Source organism: Pangasianodon hypophthalmus, chromosome 2 (genome assembly GCF_027358585.1).
Source record: "Pangasianodon hypophthalmus isolate fPanHyp1 chromosome 2, fPanHyp1.pri, whole genome shotgun sequence".
NCBI lineage: Eukaryota > Metazoa > Chordata > Actinopteri > Siluriformes > Pangasiidae > Pangasianodon > Pangasianodon hypophthalmus.
Genome location: NC_069711.1, coordinates 4,675,287 through 4,696,631, shown reverse-complemented (window position 1 = coordinate 4,696,631; position 21,345 = coordinate 4,675,287). Strand labels below are relative to the sequence as shown.

Below are 21,345 nucleotides of genomic sequence, written 5' to 3'. Positions count from 1 at the left end.
CTTATCTCCCTACCATATTTGTATAAGAAAAGGATCTCCCTCCAGTCAGAATTCCAGTTACTCACTACTACAGAAACAACTAATCTCTTGACACAAGCTAAAATCAGATTTTATGAACATGGAGAAAGAACTGGCAAAGTTCTTGCTCATCAGATCAAAGAAACAGCTGCTTAAAGATTAATCACAGAGATTAGAACCAATTCTGGACAAACTACATTAGACCCACAAGAGATAAACAATACCTGTAGAGACTTTTATATAAACTTAGATACCTTGGAATATGCTAATAACTCTTCACTTGTAGAAAAGTATTTTTTGAAGAACATTTTGAAGAAGCCCAAATCGTTTTACATCAGAATTTTATAAGGCCTATAGTGACCAAATTTCACCACTGCTATTGGATGGTTTTAATAAAGCACTTAAGAATGGCTATTTACCGCCAACATTTTATTGGGCGAGTATTTCCCTAATGAATAAGATAAACAAAGATCTGCTAGATCCAAGCTCATATAGACCTATAAGTCTTCTTGATGTAGATAATAAGATACTGGCTAAGGTTCTAGCTACCCGCTTGGAAAATATCCTTCTTTCGGTGATCTCGTCAGATCAGACAGGATTCAGCAGGAACTAACTATTCTTTTTTTAATATTAGAAGATTATTAAATATTATTTACAACCGCAGTTCTAATCTGAGTTACTCAGAAATACTCATTTCCTTAGAGAAAGCCTTTGACAGGTTGAGAGGGATTATCTCTATATGACCCTGTCAGTGTTGGGATTCTGCCCCAACTGCATTTCATTAATTAAATTACTATATACCCATCCGCAAGCTTCAGTAAAAACAAATGGTAACAGTTCTAGTTACTTTCACCTTAGCCGTTCTACCAGGCAAGGCCATCCTCTTTCTCCCCTCTTATTTGCGCTTGCTATAGAACCCTTAGCCATTGCTCTGTGTGCTTCATAAGCCTATAGTGGGATAGTTAGTGGAGGGAGGGAACAAAGTATCCTTGTATACTGACAATTTATTATTATATATTTCCAATCCTTCCAATCATTGCCAGTCATAATGTCAAATTTAAAAGGATTTGGGAAAATTTTAGGATATAAGATTAATTTTTTCCAAGAGTGTGTTGTTCCCAGTTAGCCCTATAACTGACAATCAAACATTGTACAAGAGTGTTGTAAGTGTATTTGTACCAAGATAGTCCTCTTTTTCCTGCTTGTTATTTTGTAATCTAATTTATTTTACACTGTTTAAGATATTAAAAAGATTTTAAAAAATGTGTTAAATATATATTTATATATAGATACATATTTAATTTAAATATTTTTGTACCAAATCTTATAAAACAATGAAGAGAATTTTCAAAAAAAAACAAACAAACAAACAAACAAAAAAAAAAAGATCTGAAATGACAAGAAAACTGAAAATCTATGACTGGGCTGAGCTGGTCTGTGAAAGGAAAATCAAGAACAACTGTTTTTCAAGTGACTGAGAATGTCAATGCAGGATGTGGTCAGAATATCAGCAAAAACATCTGTCGATAACTACACAGAGAGGGCCATTTTAAGTAGGGGGCATTTTTATGGCATGGCTTGGGTAGTTGTCTTCCCTTGGAGGGAAGGGTCTCTCCAGAGAATTGTACAATCAATGACAAGGCATATTGAAGCTGTTTTGGCAGCTGTTCTGGCCCAATACCTTAGTATGATACTTTTTTCCTCCTTTAATTTCTCTCTATATGTACATTTGACAGAGGCTTTTCCAAAGCATTTGGCAGTATACAATCCAAGTGGCCCTCTGGTGTTTATACTCATAAAACTCTAGCCACTGTGACAGGCCAACTCCCCCAGTCTCCTAACTACTGCCCATAATCACCTAAAGTGTTTCATATCAGTCAAAGCAAGTGTGTGATGTCCTGTGATGTACTGGCATCTGTTCCAGGGTGTATTCCTGCCTCATCTCCAGAGTTCTTGACCAGGATAAAATGATTATAAAAAATGAGTGAGTGAGTGAGTTTTAAAAAATGGATATCAGGGATTCTACAGTACTGGGATGATATCAGCCAAGAGCTGTGACAGTAATATCTGTTAAAGAAATGCTCATTCTGGTTTGCTCTTGACCTAAGTATCACTTAGTTGCCATTGCTATTATATTTGTATAATAGTGCAACTAACAAATTATATCAAGACAGGCACTGTTTATTTAGGTAGCAAAAATAAAAAGCCATTCTTTTCCACTGAAATAAATCTATAGAAAAAGGGCCTGTACATGAATAAATAGGCTTACAAATGAACACTTCACACAATTATGTGACATGAACAGTGTTTTTCTACACACAGTATTTTGCATTCATAAAAGAAAGTTCTGACAACATGTCCAGAAAAAATATACAATCCAAGGTGCTGAATGAAAGCAGTTATACGTGGGATAACGCACCCAAAAAAAAAAAAAAGAGAAATATGGATCAGTGATGTGATGTAATGCAGTCATATACCTTCTAATTTTCTTTTACATGATGCACTATACACTTAGCAGAAACTGAAACTAATTTTACAGTCAGGTGCCTTTATACTTATAAATGGATCTCAATTAACCACTGAAAACATATACATCCTAATCCTAACTGTTAAGAATAGTGGATTCCAATACAACCTTTATTCATAACAGACTACATTACCCTCTGATTAAAGTGCCTTATGTTGCAATGCATATTTCCATGTGTGACAACAAACGTACTTTGATTAGCTATGTACATGCATGGCTACTGAATTAATGAAATCTTTGCAGCAAGAAAGAGAATATTCTGCATCATCTAAATCATGATGTTATTCCACACGACCTAGTGCATGATGTCCTAGAACAATAAGCAACATTGTCATTAATAATACACCGAAAATAAATAGATAATACACATAGATAAAATCTGTGGAAAACCCAAGTGGACAGTGCAAACAAACTGATGTGCTCATAAAAAGACTGAGAACAGTGCAATGAGAGAAAATATAGCAGAAGAGGAACAAAGTCACTACTGAATAGCAGTGATGAGTTTGACCCCAAACATGGCCTCCCACTGGTCCTTGATCCAGTGCACTAAACCTTGGACCTCCTTCACAGCCTCAGCCCTTAAAGGCCATGTCTTCTCCTCTTTAGCCAGCTGCCACACACACACACACACACACACACACACACACACACACACACACACACACACACAGTAATGTGAGGTGAGCAAGTAAAGAATGGTCAAATTTTGTTCATTATCTTATAGACATAACTGACATAACTGACATAACTGTAGACATAACTATGACAGAATGGGAGGGAAAGGGCAGCACACTAGTATTCAGAGTCTCAAAATTAGTCTCAACCAGATTATATTCTGTGCTGCACATCTGTACATCTGTTTTTAAAATACACACACACCTCATCATAAAGTTGAATGTCCACCTGGCATGGATCAGATGAGAATAGAAGGATAGAGCTGACACAGCTGATAGGCTGCATTTCGCGAACGGTGACCTGCCCGCTGGTGGTTTGTGCCTCCTCATTGGCCGCAAGTCTGGAGCAGCTCTTACTCCATTGGTGATCTTCATCAAGGAGGAAAAGTGTTTCTTGAGTGGCCAGAACAGTCACTGAGGTCAAAGAGTTACCTGGAAGAAAGACATACAAAAGCAGACTTTAACAGTCTACAACAGAATTCCTCATATATTAGTTGTTTATAAAATAGCGGTTACATCAAGTCCTGGATTATAAGTAACACACAGTCCATAGCCATGATAAAACAGTCAATAGATGCAACCATTCCTTACTATGTCGGTACTGGTGATGTGTAATATTCAGCCTCTGCTAAAAGTACAGTGGAAAAGTCTACATACCCCTCTTAAAATTGCAGGTTTTTATGATGTAAAAAATCAACCAACCAAGATAAAACATGCCAGATCTTTTTCCACCCCTCATGTGATATATCAGGCAACAAAATTTAAGTGAAAAACAGATAGAAATGTTGTAAGGAAAAAAAAAAGATTACAATAACCTGGTTGCACAAGTGTGCACACACCTTAACTAATACTTTATTAAAGCACCTTTTGCTTGTAACACAGCATTCAGTGTTTTTGGGTCTACCAACAAAATTTAGCAATTTTACTCCACTCTTCCTTGTAGAAATGCTCCAGATCTATCAAATATTAAGGGGATATCTTGTGCACAGCCCTCTTCAAGTCATTCCACAGGTTTTGGATAGGACTTAGACCTGGGCTCTGACTGTGTCATTCCAAAACATTGATCATCTTCTAGAGTCATTGCTTTGTTTAAATGGTTTTGTGCTTTGCATCACTGTCATGCTGGAAAGTGACATTTTTTCTTTATCTTCAGCTGTCCTACAGAGGCCTGTAGGTTTGTGGCAAAATAGATTGGTATTTGGAGCTGTCCATGATTCCCTCTATCTTGAATAGAATCCCAGTCCCAGCTGCCACAGACATGCTTCACTGTGGGTGCTCTTTTGGTGATGAGTTGTCTTGTTTTTGCACCAAATATAGCTTTTAGAATTATGCCCAGAAAGTTCTACCTGAATCTCATCAGACCATAACGGCATAAATCAAAGTGTGAGAACGAGTGTGAGGACAGAGAGAAAAAAATATCTACAAGGAAGAGAAACTTGTACAGATTGTTAATTAATGAACAGCACAATATCCTTTTATTTTATAGCAATAAAAATACCCAGCACACTTGCATGTCTGTTATAACCAACAAACAATTTTTTTTAAAAAACAGACTCACATTACCCCTTCACATGCTTAAGGATCGTCCTACTGGCAGGTGTGTGCAAATATAAGATGGAGGCCTAAAGCTCTAAACCTTTTGGTGATGCAATACTACATGTTTTTCCCCCAATATGAAACTCAATTTTCAATTGAACATCAAAAGCCACATATAAATCATATTTATGCAGAAACATAAATTAATAATACTTAAGTAAATTAATGATTTTGGAGGGAGAGAATTTGATAATGTTAGAAAAATAAAAAATCCTGTTAGAGAATAACTGAAAAAAAGAAGGCTCCAAGTGCACTAATCCTGAATTTTTGGCCTTTATAATAAATAAATTGTATGCTGAGTTGCCAAAAAAACTTTTCAAACTCTTAACTATTAACTTGCTACTGAAAGGTCTACAACTCAGTGCAAGTCAGTGCATGTTGCAATTACCACACACTAAACTGTCTATCTAGGGTCATAAACACTCACCTAGATGGAGGAAGGCCAGCAGGTAAAAGAATGGAGGATGGCTGTCTTCTTCATTGCCTGTCTTACTGCCCTCACAAACCAGGGGCCTGTCAGACAAACAGAACAAGATTATAAAATCATATAAATGTGAGTTATGTTTGGAGAAGCATGACAACTTGTGTCAGCTAAATACACAGATCAGTCATAACATTAAATACACCTTCCTAATATTGCCTGCCTAAGATCCTTTAAGTTGCAAGGTGGGGCCTCCATGAATCGCACTTATTTGTCCAGCACATGCCACAGATGCTCAATCGGATTGAGTTCTGGGGAATTTGGAGGCCAAGTCAACACCTTGAACTCTGTCATGTTCCTCAAACCTTTCCTGAACAGTTTTTGGAGTGTGGCAGGGCGCATTATCCTGCTGAAAGAGGCCACTGCCATGAGGGAATACCGCTGCCATGAAGTGGTGTACTTGGTCTGCAACAATGTTTAGGTAGGTGGCATGTGTCAAAGTAACATCCACATGAATGCCAGGACCCCAGGTTTCACAGCAAAACATTGCCCAAAACATCACACTGCCTCTGCCGGCTTGCCTTCTTCCCATAATGCATCCTGGTGCCCTCTCTTCCCCAGATCAGCAGCCCACACGTACCCATTGTTGGCGCTTTTGGCAGTGGGCAGGGGTCAGCATGGGCACTCTGACCGGTCATACGCAGCAAGCTGCGATGCACTGTGTGTTCTGAAACCTTTCTATCATAGCCAGCCTTAACTTTTTCAGCAGTTTGTGCTACAATAGCTGTTCTGTGGGATCGGACCAGACGGGCTAGCCTTTGCTCCCCATGCATATCAATGAGCCCTGGGTGCCCATGACCCTGTCGCCAGTTTGCGGGGTTTTCTTTCCTTGGACCCCTTCTGATAGGTACTAACCACTGCATACCAGGAACACTCCACAAGCCCTACCGTTTTGGAGATGCACTGAACCAGTCATCTCGCCACCACAATTTGGCCCTTTTCAAAGTTGCTCAGAAGCTTATGCTTGCCCATTTTTCCTGAGAATGGTGAGAGAGAACTTCAAGAACCATCAACTTTGAGAACTGACTGTTCACTTGCTTCCTAATATATCCCACCCCTTGACAGGTGCCACTGTAACAATATAATCAATCTTATTCACTTCACCTGTCAGTGGTTTTAATGACTGGCTGACTGGTTTATACAAATGAATCCATGAATGAACAAATGGGGAAAAATCTATATGGCTGCATTATACAAAACCATTAATAAAGAAAGGATATGGCTGTACGCAGGTTACAATAAACTCTGGTCTTATTTATCCCTAGTATAATTAAGTACAAAAAGTGCAGCACCATAATTGCTGTTTATAATTGTTTATTAATCGAAATGAGAATGTATACTGTCACGCAGCATCTAACAGATGAAGTACATTAGCATGAGACTCAACCAATTTAGAAATGCTAAATTTGAAAAGAATTCTGATTAGAGAAATAAAAAGTGAGGTGGTGGAAATAAGGAATTTCTTTTACATACCACAGATGGTGTTTGGGATTCAGTCGTGTGGTTGAGATGGTCTTAAGCTTGCTGTCAGACTTTGGGGCAAGTTCCCTTGCTATTGCTTTTATGGGAAGAAAGAGTATTATTGATGACCTCCTCAGTATATTTTTTTACTATTCATATATCCATTATTAAATAATTTAGCTCTGTGAGTGAAACTTCTGCCATATATCTTTGTTGATGTTTGGGGAAAATGAATAATTTCTTTAGTAGATATCTGGATATTCATTTCTTGCTTTAGTTTTATGCCATGCAATAAAGAGACTCAAAACTGTAACAAATTAAAGTAATCATGCATTGGTAAATTGTATTATTTAATTTAATTTAAACATTATACTATAGTGCTAATTGGTCAAAAGTTGCTTATCAATATAATAATGCTCTCGTTCTAATACGGTACTGTAGTAATAATGACACAGGCTTGTTGGGAGATGTGCTGAATCAACTGATTTGATCAATTGAAGTGTGTAATTGTTGATATGTTGAAGTTTGAAGACATTTATTTAACATTTATGGCAGAAGTCTCCAGTGCCAGCACTTTGTAACAGTCAGAGGTAAAGCTGTAACTTCAGGTCTTCTGACACAGGAAAGTGTTCAGGATGGAGGGCTTTGCAGTTTCTCAGTAACAAGACAAGCTGCACCCCTTTGTGGATCAAGACCTTGTCATTATGAAAAAGATGTCGGGAATGATGGCAATACTAGCCATCCCCAAAAATAGCCACCCTGATCTAAAGCCGAATGGTGAAATGTTATTAGACTTCTGTGTAAGCCACTGTTCCTCAATAACAAACAGTATGTTTTAACACAAGGTTGCTCTTATTACTTGTACTTGTTACCAGACCACCTTGGGCCAAAGGTCAGTGATTGATTTTGTGATTGTAACATCATGCCTTATGTTTGGACACTCCTATAAAAAGAGGAACAAAGGTGTCAGTGGATAGCCAATTGTTGGCGAGTTGGATTCGTGTTTGGGAGTGTCTGGCAAAAGCTTCAGTGAGAGGATTATATGAGCTCTGTATTTGCAAGAATGTGCAGGGAGATGGATATGTATATGAGAAGGAGGGCACTTGCCTGTCAGTCGGTTGAAGAAGTTTTTGCACCGAGCACTGTCGCGAACCAAAAGTGTGTACGCAGCAGCTCTCACATCAAACTCCATGTGGATGCTTTGTGAACCGAGACCCACCTCCAGGTAGCTGAGCTCACACAGCCGATGGCTGTCCCGCTTCTGCAGCCATTCTGATGGATGCCCTCTTTAGATACAGAGAAAAACAATAGTAGTAAACAAAATGTAAATAAAAGTAAACGTAAAACAATGCATCCAAGAACTCTATACCTTAAAAAGGACATTAATAATGACTGACAAATATCTATGAGCCTTTGCCTGAACATTTAATAAATCAGTATTCAGTAATCATGTAATGTAACATATAATGGAAGTTTTTTAAATTACTGTAAATTGACTCTGGTCATATTGTATGTACAAATAAGGAAGCCTGTTTAAAAAAATTAATTCCATTTATTTCTATAATGTTTTTAACATTGGAAATTGTTACAAAGCAGTTTTACAGAAATCCAGATATACATTTAGATCCCCAGTGAGCAAGTCAGAGGAGACAGAGGCAAGGGAAAACTCCCCGAGATGTTACGAGGAAGATCTTTGAGAGAAGCCAGATTTAAAAAGGAATCAATCCTCTTCTGGGTGACATAGGATGTCAATAGTGTAATTATGAGTTATTACTCTTCTACAGTTGTATACTATAAAGTCAAATAATATGGAGAGTCTTGAAAGGATCCCCAGTATAACCACTGGAGTCTCTTCTGAATTCATTAGAGTTTTTAGCTTTAAGGCTATAGAATCCAAGTGAAGTTATCCACTGAATAATGAATGAGGCTTGAGTGTAGTTTTCAGTAAGTGCAATCTTTAGGCTACATAAATTTAATAAATTTAACAGCAAATTTAATGGCAAACTTTAGGCTATGTTAAATAATGAGCCTTAGCAACCCAATTTGATAGTGTGTGCAAATGTTTAGATAAGGGCAAAAGCAAATTTGGGTGAAAACACTTCACTTGGCCTGGTGATGTCTCATTACCCTATCAGTAATAAACTGCTGTTTGTAAATTTAAAGGTCTTAAATTACAGCTGTTGTTGATTATGCCATGTGGCTTTTCATGTCACCAGAACAGATTTACTGGAGCAAAAAGTTTGGAAAATTACTGCGTGTTCTGTTGAGGTTAACGTACGAGTCATTACAGTGTTCTCCATGGAACTTCATATATTTCGCTATGTGACCAAATAGCTTACTCTGACTGAGAGGTCATTTCTAGGATGTAGATGCGCTGATTGGACACAACCATAAGAGATGAGAATTCTACTGGATCTCCATATTTCACAGCAGACATCTGAAATGAAGGGAACCATGAAAATAACAATTTATATGTAATGCATTCTGTATTTAAAACATTTGCTCACAGTGGACAACAATAACTGTCACTACCTACAAAGTGTACCTAGATGGTAGGTGTGAAAATAAAGTAGCATTTCAGTGTATGTACATGATAGGTGTGCCTAAAACAATGTCAAGTGAATAAAATCTCACTTTCCTATTACAGAGTTTATTATTGTTTGCATTATTGTACTGGATGTCTGGTTATAGCCAGCTGGCTAAGGGAAAACTATTATTCCTTTACAAGCAGGAAGAAGTAAAAATGTACTAACCACTAAACTTCTCATCACACCCATTTTCATGCGATATATATAAAGTTTTATACTGCTGTTGAATGCTCAATTCTGCAAGTGCTGATGAAATTTCTATAACAACATGCCTCAGACAGTAGTTCCAGCTGTTAGGTTTATATTAATGCACTAATATTAATACATCATCATTTCTATAGTAACTGGACATAAAAACACTGTTTTAAAGACAGTTATATGCATATGATATGCGATACTGTCAGCGATACAAAAGGAGGTAAATGTGTGCATATATAAGGGACAAAAAATCATCTCACTTTCAGGAAGCAATGAATTTCTTCTTCTCCCTCAAAAACTTCCACATCCAGGAAGAGCTTCAACCGGTGGTCGACAGTTTCAAAATCTTCGGACAGCAGATCTAAGAGAGCAGAAGCACACAGATCTGCTTTAAAAAGAATGGGCTTCATCAAATGGTCAATAACAAATTCAACCACTATACACATTTAACAAATATACTGCACATAAAACAACATTTTCATGGCATTTATTTAACAGTACAAAGAATATAGACTGCATCTTGTATGGTGAACACTGAACTAAACATCACAAAAGAGTTTATTTTAGTGTGCTGTTAAAATGCACTCTTTCCTTATAATTTTAACTATTTACACATGAGGGACAGCAATTTCATTTAACTATGTACCTAATGAGGGACAGCAATTTCATAGATGATGTGCCCTTTTCCACTTTTCCTAAACGATAACCACATATTTTTACCAAGCATCTGCCTGCAAAAGTTAAACAAACCTCTTTTTAAAGTCCATTGTTTAATAGAAGGAAATGAAGCCTAATTGCTGTCTATGACAGACTTAACTATAATGCAAACGTATGACAGACTTAACTATAATGCAAAAAAATTTTTTTAAGACTGCCCATCGCATTTTTTGTTTCTGGCCTCTTGGTTGCCACAGCATTCTAACTTAAAGAGTGAATGTTATGGGCTAAGTATTTTTTCTTTTTGGGGGAAATACTTAATGGTATTCCCTGTTCTAGCTACCCCATATATCTCTTTACTCTACACCCACCATATCCTTGTGTGTGTTGAGGCGATTGGTGGTTCAGAAGCCACTGAGAGCCACTACAGCTTTGAGCAAGCCCATCCTCTGACACTCCCTTATCGCTGAGCACTTGGCTGTCAGATGACTGGAAGCTAATTAGATGGTCGGGGCAGTCCTCAATCTGACTGGATACACTGTTTAATAGGCCGCATTGAGCAGTGAGGAAGGTGTCTGTGGTACCCTCAGGCAGTGTAGAGGATTCAGAGGACTTTCTTTCATGGATGGGGCTGTGAAGAGATTCACCCTGGATCAAGGGCTGAAAGTGAAGGATATAAGTTATAAGAGGTTATAAGTGCAGTTATGATACAATAAGCACCCCTTCACATGACCTTTATTTTTATTTGGACTCACATTTATGCATACATTTTCCATTAGAAGACTGTATAATCACATGAAGGAGTTCTGGGCATACCACTATAAATATTGTTTAAACTGCTCATAATTGAGATAAGCATAATACATATTTAGTATTATAACATACATTTTACAAATATACTACTAAACAAATGGAAAGAGATGGTCTGGATTAAAGGGACATCCACTGCTAAGCAGTGAACAGAACAGGAGAGTGAGAAATAAATGTACTCTACAAATAACAAAAGCAGTGAATGAAATGAAGGAAAAAGGAATGAATGCATTTATGAAATTTGTTACATTGGCAACATACCTTCTGAGTGTCAACATAATCAAATCTGAAGCATCGGTCACCATTCTGACCAAAGTCACAGGGGACTGGCGTACTGGTGGAAGGAGCTGTTTGGCCAGCTAGCTGGATCACATGATCACTGTTGCATTCTGGGCAAAACACAGTATCACCTGAAAATACCACAACATGTCATTTGTCAAGAAAACTGTTTCTTATATCTCAAAACTTTCTTGATGATGGTTGCTTATTTTCCAGGTCCGATTAACATCTTTTCCAGTTCTTGCACTGGGAAAAATCAGACCATTTAAAAAATAAAACACTATTATATGAAAATGATTCACTGCAGGGTGGTGTGTTGCACAAAACAAAGTGGATTATTTTTCTATACTAACAAATTCGTAAGTGTTTTATTAAATTTTATCCACAGCAATTCAGCAACAATTACAATTTATTTATTTATTAATGGATGACAAATCATGCTTTTATCCATTTACAGTTACACTTAATGTTGTGGAACATCTGCGAGACAAGTTCCTGTTCTCACTCATAATATAGCAGATATAAACAGCTGGAAGGCTCACTAGCCTCTCTTTTTTTTCCCCTCTCTCTTGAAATTAACAAAGAAAGAAAACTCACATGGCCAAAACCAACACCTGGAAACCAAATAAACATTAATAATGCAGCTGAATAAATGACTAAAATCCCTTAGACAAGTGTCAAAGCACTTTTTTTTTTTAACCCCAAACATAAGGTTAGGGTGACGATTAAATAAATAAATAAAAAAAAAAAAAAAAAAAAAAAAAAAAACATACATAAATGTGTAAATAATGAGGAAAGTAAACACTGGTCAAGAAAAAAATAGCTTCTGAATGTATTCTGCTGTTTATCCACAGGACAAATCTTCATGGAGTATTGAACAGAATGCAACAGTTTGGTGATGTCAGTGGGTTGCCGGCTCCAGTTATTTCAAGCAAGAGGTATGCAACCAAATATTAAGTGTTATTTACCTTAATTTACTTTAAGATTATCTGTCCAATACTTTTGCTCACCAAAATAATTGGATGGTCTGTCATGATAGGTGCCATATTCCAAGTTGTTTAACACATCTACATGTAAATTTCAGGAAACGAAAACTGAAATTCTGATCTTTCATCTTATATTCATCTTTTGATCTCAAACCCAAATGTCTTTAGTGTATAGCAAAAAAAGAATTCGCCTTGCCGTTCCAAAACTTTTGGAGGGGACTGTATTGTTTTTTCCTGCTGCAACACAACAGTTAAGAGAATATGGCACCTCAGGACAAAAATCTTGGCAGTGCTTGTGAAGAAACATGTAGGTTAAAAGCAAACACACTTGTTTATGCTGTTTTTCAGTCTTGCTTTGAAAGATAAACATGGTCCCTGGAATGCATGTTAAGAACAGTGCACTCCCTACACCTAAGGGCATGAGAATGAGCGGTGTGCAGTCGAGTGAGTCAAGGCAAAAGACCTTGTTTTAATCTTTAAGACATTTCAAAATTGATGATGAATATCAGATTAATAGCATCATCAAGATTAAATGACACATCCAGTTTTGACTCTCAAAATGACCTGGCTATATAAACACCTAATAGACACTATTTTGCTCTTCTTCTTACCAGCAGTGTGCTCTTTCTCTGTCTTGTCTTGTAACCCGTGATAGACATCTGGTTCAGACAGGGCACTCATCAGATTTTTAGACGGAGGCTGGGAAAATTCAGCTTGGCACTTCAGACACTGTAGCCGAGCATTTTCTGTTTTTACCTTTTCTGCCTGCCGCTCATTCTCCGCTGCTACCCTAGAAAGCAACTCCAGCAGAACCTGAAAAGAGTGACATATCACTAACAATACCAGATTCTTCTGTCTATACAAAAATGCACTACTTTTTTTCTTCTAACTGCAGATAATGGATCTACTGTCACTGAGTAGATTGGGCAATTTAGGTTGTATAATTTTTCAATTCAAACATAATCCACAAGTTTTGTTCAGAGTGAAAACCTATGTGCTTTTTAAACACCCCATTCCCCATTTACATCCCTTTGCTATTATAATAAACTTCACTTTTCTGGGATGGCTTTCCACTAGATTTTGGAATGTGGCTGTGTGGATTTACCCATTCAGCCACAAGAGCATTACTGAGGTTAGGCCCTGATGTCAGGTGAAGTGGCCTGAGGCACAGTGGGCATTCTAGTTCATCCCAAAGGTATTCACTGGGGTCTAGGTCAGTGCTCTGTGCAGGCCACTCAAGTTATTCCACTCCAATCTTGGCGAACCACATCTTCATGGACATCACTTTATGCACAGGGGCATTCTAATGCTGGAACATGTTTGAGATAGGCCCCTTATTTCCAGTGAAAGGAAATTTTAATGCTATTGCATACAAAGACATCCTATACAACTGTGTGCTTCCAACTTTGTTGCAACAGTTTCGGGAAGGGCCACATATTAGTGTGATGGTCACATGTCCACAAACTTTTGGCCATATAATGTTCCTCCATTGCAGAGACTTGGCCTACTTGATCTTCACATTTTCATTAAATGACAGCAGACTATCTAACTACAGTGTGCTGCACTCACTCCACTTCATATAGGATTAAACTGGGTTGCCAGATCATGTCTTACAAGTCAGGATATTCTTAATCTTATTTTTTGAAAATTATTGTGCTGGTAGATATTAAGTTAGATGTAACTTGTGATGGGTTAAAGTCAGATTGGAAAAGTTCAAAACAGTGACTGAACTGGACACAGGTACACATGACTTCTACATGACCACCACTGTGCGTGTGCACATTAATTACACCTATACAAATACTGGTTTGATATACAGAATTCCTGGTTCTCAGATTCCACAGACACATGATGTGTAAATCTCATTTACAGATGGAGTTTATAGTGGTACTGCATAACAACATTAATGAAACTGGATGGACCAAGAGCATGGCAGTTTGTCAAGGGTGATGATTATTTTTATTACTATTCATTTATTTATTTCCTATAAACTTTTGGATTGTCCTCCATAGTGTACATTGATGGATAAAGATGAAATAAATTAACCTGTAAGGCTTCCTGAGGATCATCATCCAGCATGAGGTAGCGTCGTTTCTGTCTTTCGTGACTAATGTAGCTAAAGCGCAATTCTAGAGATGGGTGAGAGCTCTCCTTGCCCTAAGAGAGACACATTCAGAGAAAGAGAGGAAAAGTATGTTAAAGTTTATGTTGTCAAGATAATATTTTGACCTGGTTATGATAACATAATATCAGTACTGAAATAATACCATAGTAAAAACAAAATCTTGGAAGTTTTTTTGAAATCTTGGAAGAGAGACTTGCAAATAGAAAATTGTTTTGTGGTATGTATAGAAGCTTCACAAAATAACTAACAATCAGACTAAGAACAGTCCTTGGGCCTCTGCTCGGCCCTAACGTGGCTGACAGCATTGAGTTTTTACTTACTTAGATGTGTTGGTTGGCTGTTGCTTGGCTGTTGCTGTGCAGCAAGTTTTCTAACTTATCAGAATAAAGACTAGGCCAGTTATGCTGTGTGGCTGTGTGTAAATGAATTCTAATAAAATCTCTATGTTACAATACAAAACAGTTTGATGTTATTGAGGAACAAACTGATCATGGTTGCTGCCATGCTCTGTATAACTAATTATAGTTCCTTGATGAGAACAGGTGAATACCCCTTCAAAGATTGAGACCTGGTGAAGGGGCCTGTGTACTTCATTGTAACTCAAGCCTATGTCCACAGGAGCTTGATGCTCCCAGTAGGGCCACACTTGGTGAACAGATATGTGGGGAGGGGCCAACCAGAGAGTGATCCTAATGACCCCCATGAAAGGTACAAAAAAGACTAAGTGTACCCTGCCAAGATTAGGGTTACGGGTCTGGCGAATGTCATGGTGACAGGGCCAACCACATAACCCAGGTGGTCTCAGTGCACAATGGCAACATGGAACCACCTGCTAGATGAAAGGTGGGGGCCAGGTGCAATGGTAGTCAGGAAGCAGACATGATAGACATTCTACAGGCAGACTAAACCCATGCAGTGGTAACTGGCATTGGAAATGTGGAATGTCATTTTGTTGGCAGTGAAAGAGCCTGAGTTAGTATATGAGATCGAAAAGTATGGGCTAGATCTAGTTGGCCTTATATCCACACACAGTAAGAGCTCCGGTACCAGACGTCTTGTTTGGAGATGGTCTCTCTCCTACTCTCGAGTTCCCACAGGAATTAGGCCTCAGGTGGGTGTGGGGATATTCACCAGTCCCAGGCTGAGGGCCTTGCATTTGGAGTTTTTCCTAACAGACAAAAGTGTTGCCTCCATGAGTGGTTGAGTCTCACAAAGGAAAACCCTGATTATTGCTTGTGCATGTTCCTCTGGACTCCCTGATCTGAGTCAAAGCACTGAAATTGTTATTGACTATCTGTGGTTTGTAATAACAAACATTTTGAATCATCAGCCATATGTTTTGGACACTCAGGTAAGGGAGAGAGCTCTCAATTGATCATCACATGGTGCTTAGTTGGATTTGAATTATTTAAATGGTAAAGGCAGAAAAGACTTCCAGGTTGCATTTCAACGTCTTGCTCATATTTCTGTAAGTGAAAAATTTAACTCGTACTCCAAATGGACTGCAGTGTACTGACTGAGTGCAGGGAGTCTGAATGGACCATGATTAAAGTCCTCAATCATGAAGCAAGAAGCTGTGGCCAGAGCTTTACAGATATCTGGATTATAGACACAGGTTTAGATTGATCCCTAATGCCGAGTTCACACTGCACGATTTTAACCCAATTTTTCACTTGCCGACAGGTTTTGCGAAATCGCTGACAAATGCCTGAAATCGGAGGCAAATGGGTGCTCATTCACGCGAGTGACAATCACGCAGTGTGAATTAACAAAGGCGCGATCTGAGAGAATCACCGATGCGTCGCCAACGCTTGTGAAATATTTGGCATGCTAAATATCTGGACCTGTCGGCGATTCAAAATCCTGCTGTGTGAAATGAGTTCTGACTGAAACAAACATCGGCGATGACCTCTAGCCAATGAGAGAGCAAGATACAGGGCAGCGGGAAGCTCGGGGAGGAGTTATAGAATATCAGAAAACATGGCTTCGGTACCGAAAAAGGCTCCTTCTCAGTCTATTTGGACCCAAGAAATGGAGGAAAGCTTGGTCGAACTTTGGCAGGAGCACCCATGTCTTTTTGATGTTTCGTCTGAGCTGTACCACAACAAGGTCGAGAAAGAAAAAAGTCTCCCCAACCATTTCCTCCTCCATAATCTTTTTTTGCCCTTTTGCTGCAAATCAGCGCACAGACCATTTGGATTGCGAACTTCTTGCGGGGTATCATTTCCAGTCTCGCGCGAGAACTCTGATCTCATGTGTGATCTTGCGTTATTTCCTTATCACTTCTCGCGTGCGTTTGCTTGTGAAACGTAGTTTGCGAGCCAGACAGAGTTGTCGGCGATTCTTTCTATTGTAAAGTCATGCAGTGTGTAACCTCCTGTCGCCGATCCATAGTGCAATGTGAACACAGCAGCGACTGAATGCTACCCCAGATAGTCGTGCAGTGTGAAAACATCATAGATCAAACGACTTTGAAAATCGTGCAGTGTGAACTCGGCATAACGGGCAAGCCAGAGGTGACAGTGGCAAGGAAAAACTCCATGAGATGACATGAGTAAGAAACCTTGAGAGGAACCAGACTCAAAAGGGAACCCATCCTCATCTGGGTGACACCAGATAGTGTGACTATAAATAGTTTCTCTTCTATAACTGTATACTACAGCGTCAAAAAGTATAAACTGTGAAGCCTTTGTTCAGATATTGCCTCACTTCCTGTTTTCAGTAGCCCTCCCAAGTTACAAGCAAATGAAGTCTTGTTCCTTAACTTTGGATTTCGTTCTTAAATTTATGTGAGAAGTGTGATGTCAATACATACATGCCCTCACGTCCTGTTTGGCAACAAAGCCATCAATATTCATTTGCAAGAATATTGATGATGAAATGTCACATACTTATCAAAAATCTGAGAAATGTTTTTTTTTTTTTTTTTTTTGGACTGGTCTGACTAGTTAAATTTCAAAATTACCAACACCCTTTTTGGCAAATCACAAATCTGTTATATGCACATTCCAGAAAATCAAGAGCATGAAAAATCATTATTGCAGGTTTAGTGGTCCAAACATAATGAGCAGTTTTACAAATTTGTGAATTATAGTGCCCCTAAAGGGGATTTAGACAAAACTTCTTGGAGTCCCTTTAAGACCCATTACTCATTTACAAAGTTCTGTTAAAATCCATCACACTGTTTGTGAATTATGGACAAACTATCAAATCAAAAATCTGAGAAACAGGTTTTGTTTGAGTTCCAAATTTCATGGTTATAGAACAAAATCTGTAGTAGAGTAAGCAAAAAAAACAGCTTTTGTTAAAATTCAAATTGGCCAACTTCCTGTTTGAGAAATCACAAATTCGTTACATCGGTAGAACATTGCACCTTCAAGGGACTCAAGACAAACCTGAATCTTGATTTGACGTTGAGCAGTTTTAAAGTTATTAACAATTTTATGAATTTGTGGATTATAGCACCACCTAGAGGTGAATTTAGACAAAATTTCTTGGAAGCCCTTAAAGTGAAGTTCTTCAGTTAGCCACATTTAAAAAAGTTAGTTAAAAAAAACTTTACACTGTTGCTGAGATGCCTTTCCTGTTTGGCGGCTTTGCCATCAAATTTGTTTGAGCTTTATGGACATCATATCAAAAATGTGACTAACTAGTTTTGTTCAGGTTTGTCTCCCGATGCTCGCTTCAAAACTTTATGGCAATTGGACAAAATTTGTAAGAGAAGAAGCATAAAACCCAGTTTTTTTAACTGAAATTCTGAGCTGAATTAAAAATGCTGACTTCCCGTTTGAGAAATAACAAATTTGTTAAATCAAGAACAATCGGAATCATGAGGAAGAAGAATCTTGATTTGATAGGTGGATAGGTTAAAAGGTTACAAGTAATTTTACAAAGTTATGAATTATTGGGCCACCTAGAGGTGAAATTAGACAAATCATCTGGGAGACCCCTAAGATGAGGTCCTTCAATGATCCACCATGTTTATTCAAAACAGGTCACAAGGTTGCTGAGATATGCCCTCACTTCCTGTTTGGCAGCTTTACCATTAAAGTTTTTTGCCTGTTATGGATGAACCATACCATATATAAAATCAGAGAAACAAGCTTTTTATTTGGGCTGGTCTCAAATGCTGCCTGCCAAATTTGGTGATGATTGGACAAAGTTCGTAGGAGTAGAAATAAAAAAATTTTTACCGACATGCCCTCACTTTTTGGCGACGTCACTGTCAAATTTGTTTGAGCATTATCAATGAACCGTCCATCATATCAAAAAATCTGAAAAACAAGTTTTGGTAGGGTTGGTCTCCCAATTCTCTCTTCCAAATTTCATGGTTATTAGACAAAATTTGTTGTAGAAATGGAAAAACTGTTAATGTTAAAATCCAAAGTGGCCAAATTCCTGTTTGAAAGAACATAAATTCCTTAGATTAACAACACTTGGAATCTTCAAGGGAGTCAACAGAAAAAAGAATCTTAATTTGATATTGAGCAGTTCAAATCAATTGAGCAGTTTTAAAAAAATCTGCAAGTTACAGTGCCTCCTAGAGCTGAATTTAGAAAACTTCTTGAAGACCCTTAGAATGAGGTCCTACAGTAATCACTTTGCTAAGGCGCCCCCATTAGGCTGAATGGCTTTTCCTCGGGATCAAAAGTTTTGGAACATGTGACTGACAGTTGTTTCTTGTTGCCCAGGTGTGCCCTGTTAGATTAATTGTTCAAACAATTAATAGCTCTGAATGTCTAGTCTTGGTTTGAGCCCTTAGTTTCACCTGTGAAGACGGCATTTGCTGTTAAGTAGGATAAACCAACATGAAGACAAGAGAGCTGTATACAGGAGAAAAGCAAGCCATTTTGAAGCTGAGAAAAGAGGGAAAATCAATCAGAGCCACTGGAAAGAGTAAGAATCGGAAGGTCAGATTAGAATTTTCAAAGAAATGCAGAGATGAGTCACAAAAGTTCTGGAACCAAGATTAACCTCTACCAAAGTTATAGAAAGGCCAAAGTGTGGAGAAGGAAAGGATCTGCTCACGATCCAAAACATACGAGCTCATTGGTCAAGCACGGTGGCTGTAATGTCATGGCTTGGGCTTGCATGGCTGCTTCTGGACCAGGCTCACTAATCTTTATTGATGATGGTAGCAATACAACGAATTCAGAAGTCTACAGAAATATTAGGTCTGCCAATTTACAGAGAACTGCATCAAAAATGACCCAATATGACCCAACACACACTGCTGACACAACAATGGACTTCATTAGGGGAAAAAGTTGAAGGTTTTAGACTGTCAAGTCAATCACCAGACCATAACCCAACTGAGCATGCATTTCACCTCCTGAAGATGAGACCGAGGGGAGAAACCCTACAAAACAAACAACAGCTGAAAGAAGCTGCAGTACAAACCTGGAAAATCGTCACAAAAGAAGAATGCAAGAGTTTAGTGATGTGAGTGGGTTGCCGGCTTGATGCAGCCAAATATTTTGTTATTTACTTTAAGACTATCTGTTCCAATACTTTTGCTCACCTATAAATTGGGTGGTCTTGCACCAAAGGTGCCATGTTCTAAGTTATTTAACACATTTAGATGTAAATATCAGGAAGTGAAAGCTGAAATTCTAATCTATCTTCTCATATTCATCTTTTGAATTTTCAGGGTATAGCAAAAACAAAAGAATTGGCCTTGCCCTACCAATACTTTATATATATATATAATATATATAGAGTCCCCTCTGAAAGTATTGGAATGGCATGGCCAATTCTCCCTCAACCTTCACCTGTGAAGACAGCATTCATTGCTAAAAAGGATAAACCAACATGAAGGCCAGAGAGCTGTCTATGGGAGAAAAGCAAGCCATTTTGAAACTGAGAAAAGAGGGAACATTTTAAAAGAAGAAGAAGCATTTGTTTGTCACATATACACTACAGCACAGTGAAGTTCTTTTCTTCACATATCCCAGCTTGTTAAGAAGCTAGGATCAGAGCGCAGGGTCAGCCATGATACGGCGCCCCTGAAGCAGAGTGGGTTAAGGGCCTTGCTCAAGAGCCATTGCACAAGCATTGGACTTAGCCAATACAACAATTTGGAATTCCTGAAAAAGAACGAAACCACCGGTGTACTAACAACCAGACAATGAACAAGTCGGTCAAGGAAAACAACAGCAACAGATTGCAGAAACATATGTCGGTATGTCGGAACTGTTTTGTCGGACCAGAGTAGACTAACAGCATATTAGGCAGGTGGTCATAATGTTGTGATGTAAAAAAAAAAAAAAAAAAAAAAAAAAAAAAAACAACAGAGATAAACCATGTCAGAACCATTTCTATCTTTATTGTGAAATTGCAACTTATAAAACAATAAGAATCATTTTACGGGGGAAAAATGAAAAGTAAAAAATGTACAATGCCATGGCTGCATAAGTGTGCACACCCCTAACTATCCCCCAATACTTTTGGGTAAGAGTCATTCAGTTGGCACAACCTGACTTAACAATATTTTGCCATTCTTCCTTGCAAAAGCATTCTATCTCTGTCAAATTGGCTGGGCATCTCCTATGCACAACCCTCTTCAGGTCACCTGACAGATTTTCGATTGGATTTAAATCTGGACTCTGGCTAGGCCATTCCAAACCCTTGATGCTGTTTTGGTGAAGCCATTCCTTTGATGATTTGGAGGTGTGCTTGGGGTTGTTGTCATACAGGAAGGTGAAATTCCTCTTCAACTTAATTGTTTTAGCAGAAGCCTTAAGGTTTTAAACTGATGTGAAATTGACCTGAAAAAAGGTGAAAATTGACTGGTATTTGGAGCTGTTCATAATTCCCTCCACCCTGATTAAAAACCCAGTTCCAGCTGAAGAAAAGCAGCCCCAAAGCATGATGCTGCCACCTCAATGCGTCACTATTTTTTCCACTACTGAATGTTTGCCTTGGACAGTCATCCACTTTTTTCCC

General features: G+C 38.3%; 1 protein-coding gene across 2 annotated transcripts in view; it reads right to left on the bottom strand.

The window, feature by feature from the left end:
• Positions 1-2,178: 2,178 nt before the first annotated feature.
• Positions 2,179-21,345, bottom strand: part of stk11ip (serine/threonine kinase 11 interacting protein) — a 40,066-nt gene continuing 20,899 nt past the window's right edge. For both annotated transcript variants that reach the window (XM_026945566.3, XM_026945567.3), the window contains exons 16-26: positions 14,322-14,432; positions 12,887-13,088; positions 11,272-11,420; positions 10,572-10,860; positions 9,804-9,904; positions 9,097-9,194; positions 7,865-8,043; positions 6,770-6,854; positions 5,243-5,328; positions 3,425-3,651; positions 2,179-3,155 (exon numbers count right to left, since the gene is read on the bottom strand). In XM_026945566.3, the coding sequence (XP_026801367.2) occupies positions 3,027-3,155; positions 3,425-3,651; positions 5,243-5,328; positions 6,770-6,854; positions 7,865-8,043; positions 9,097-9,194; positions 9,804-9,904; positions 10,572-10,860; positions 11,272-11,420; positions 12,887-13,088; positions 14,322-14,432 (1,656 nt within the window). In that variant the 3' untranslated portion in view covers positions 2,179-3,026. The remainder of the gene's footprint in view (positions 3,156-3,424; positions 3,652-5,242; positions 5,329-6,769; positions 6,855-7,864; positions 8,044-9,096; positions 9,195-9,803; positions 9,905-10,571; positions 10,861-11,271; positions 11,421-12,886; positions 13,089-14,321; positions 14,433-21,345) is intronic.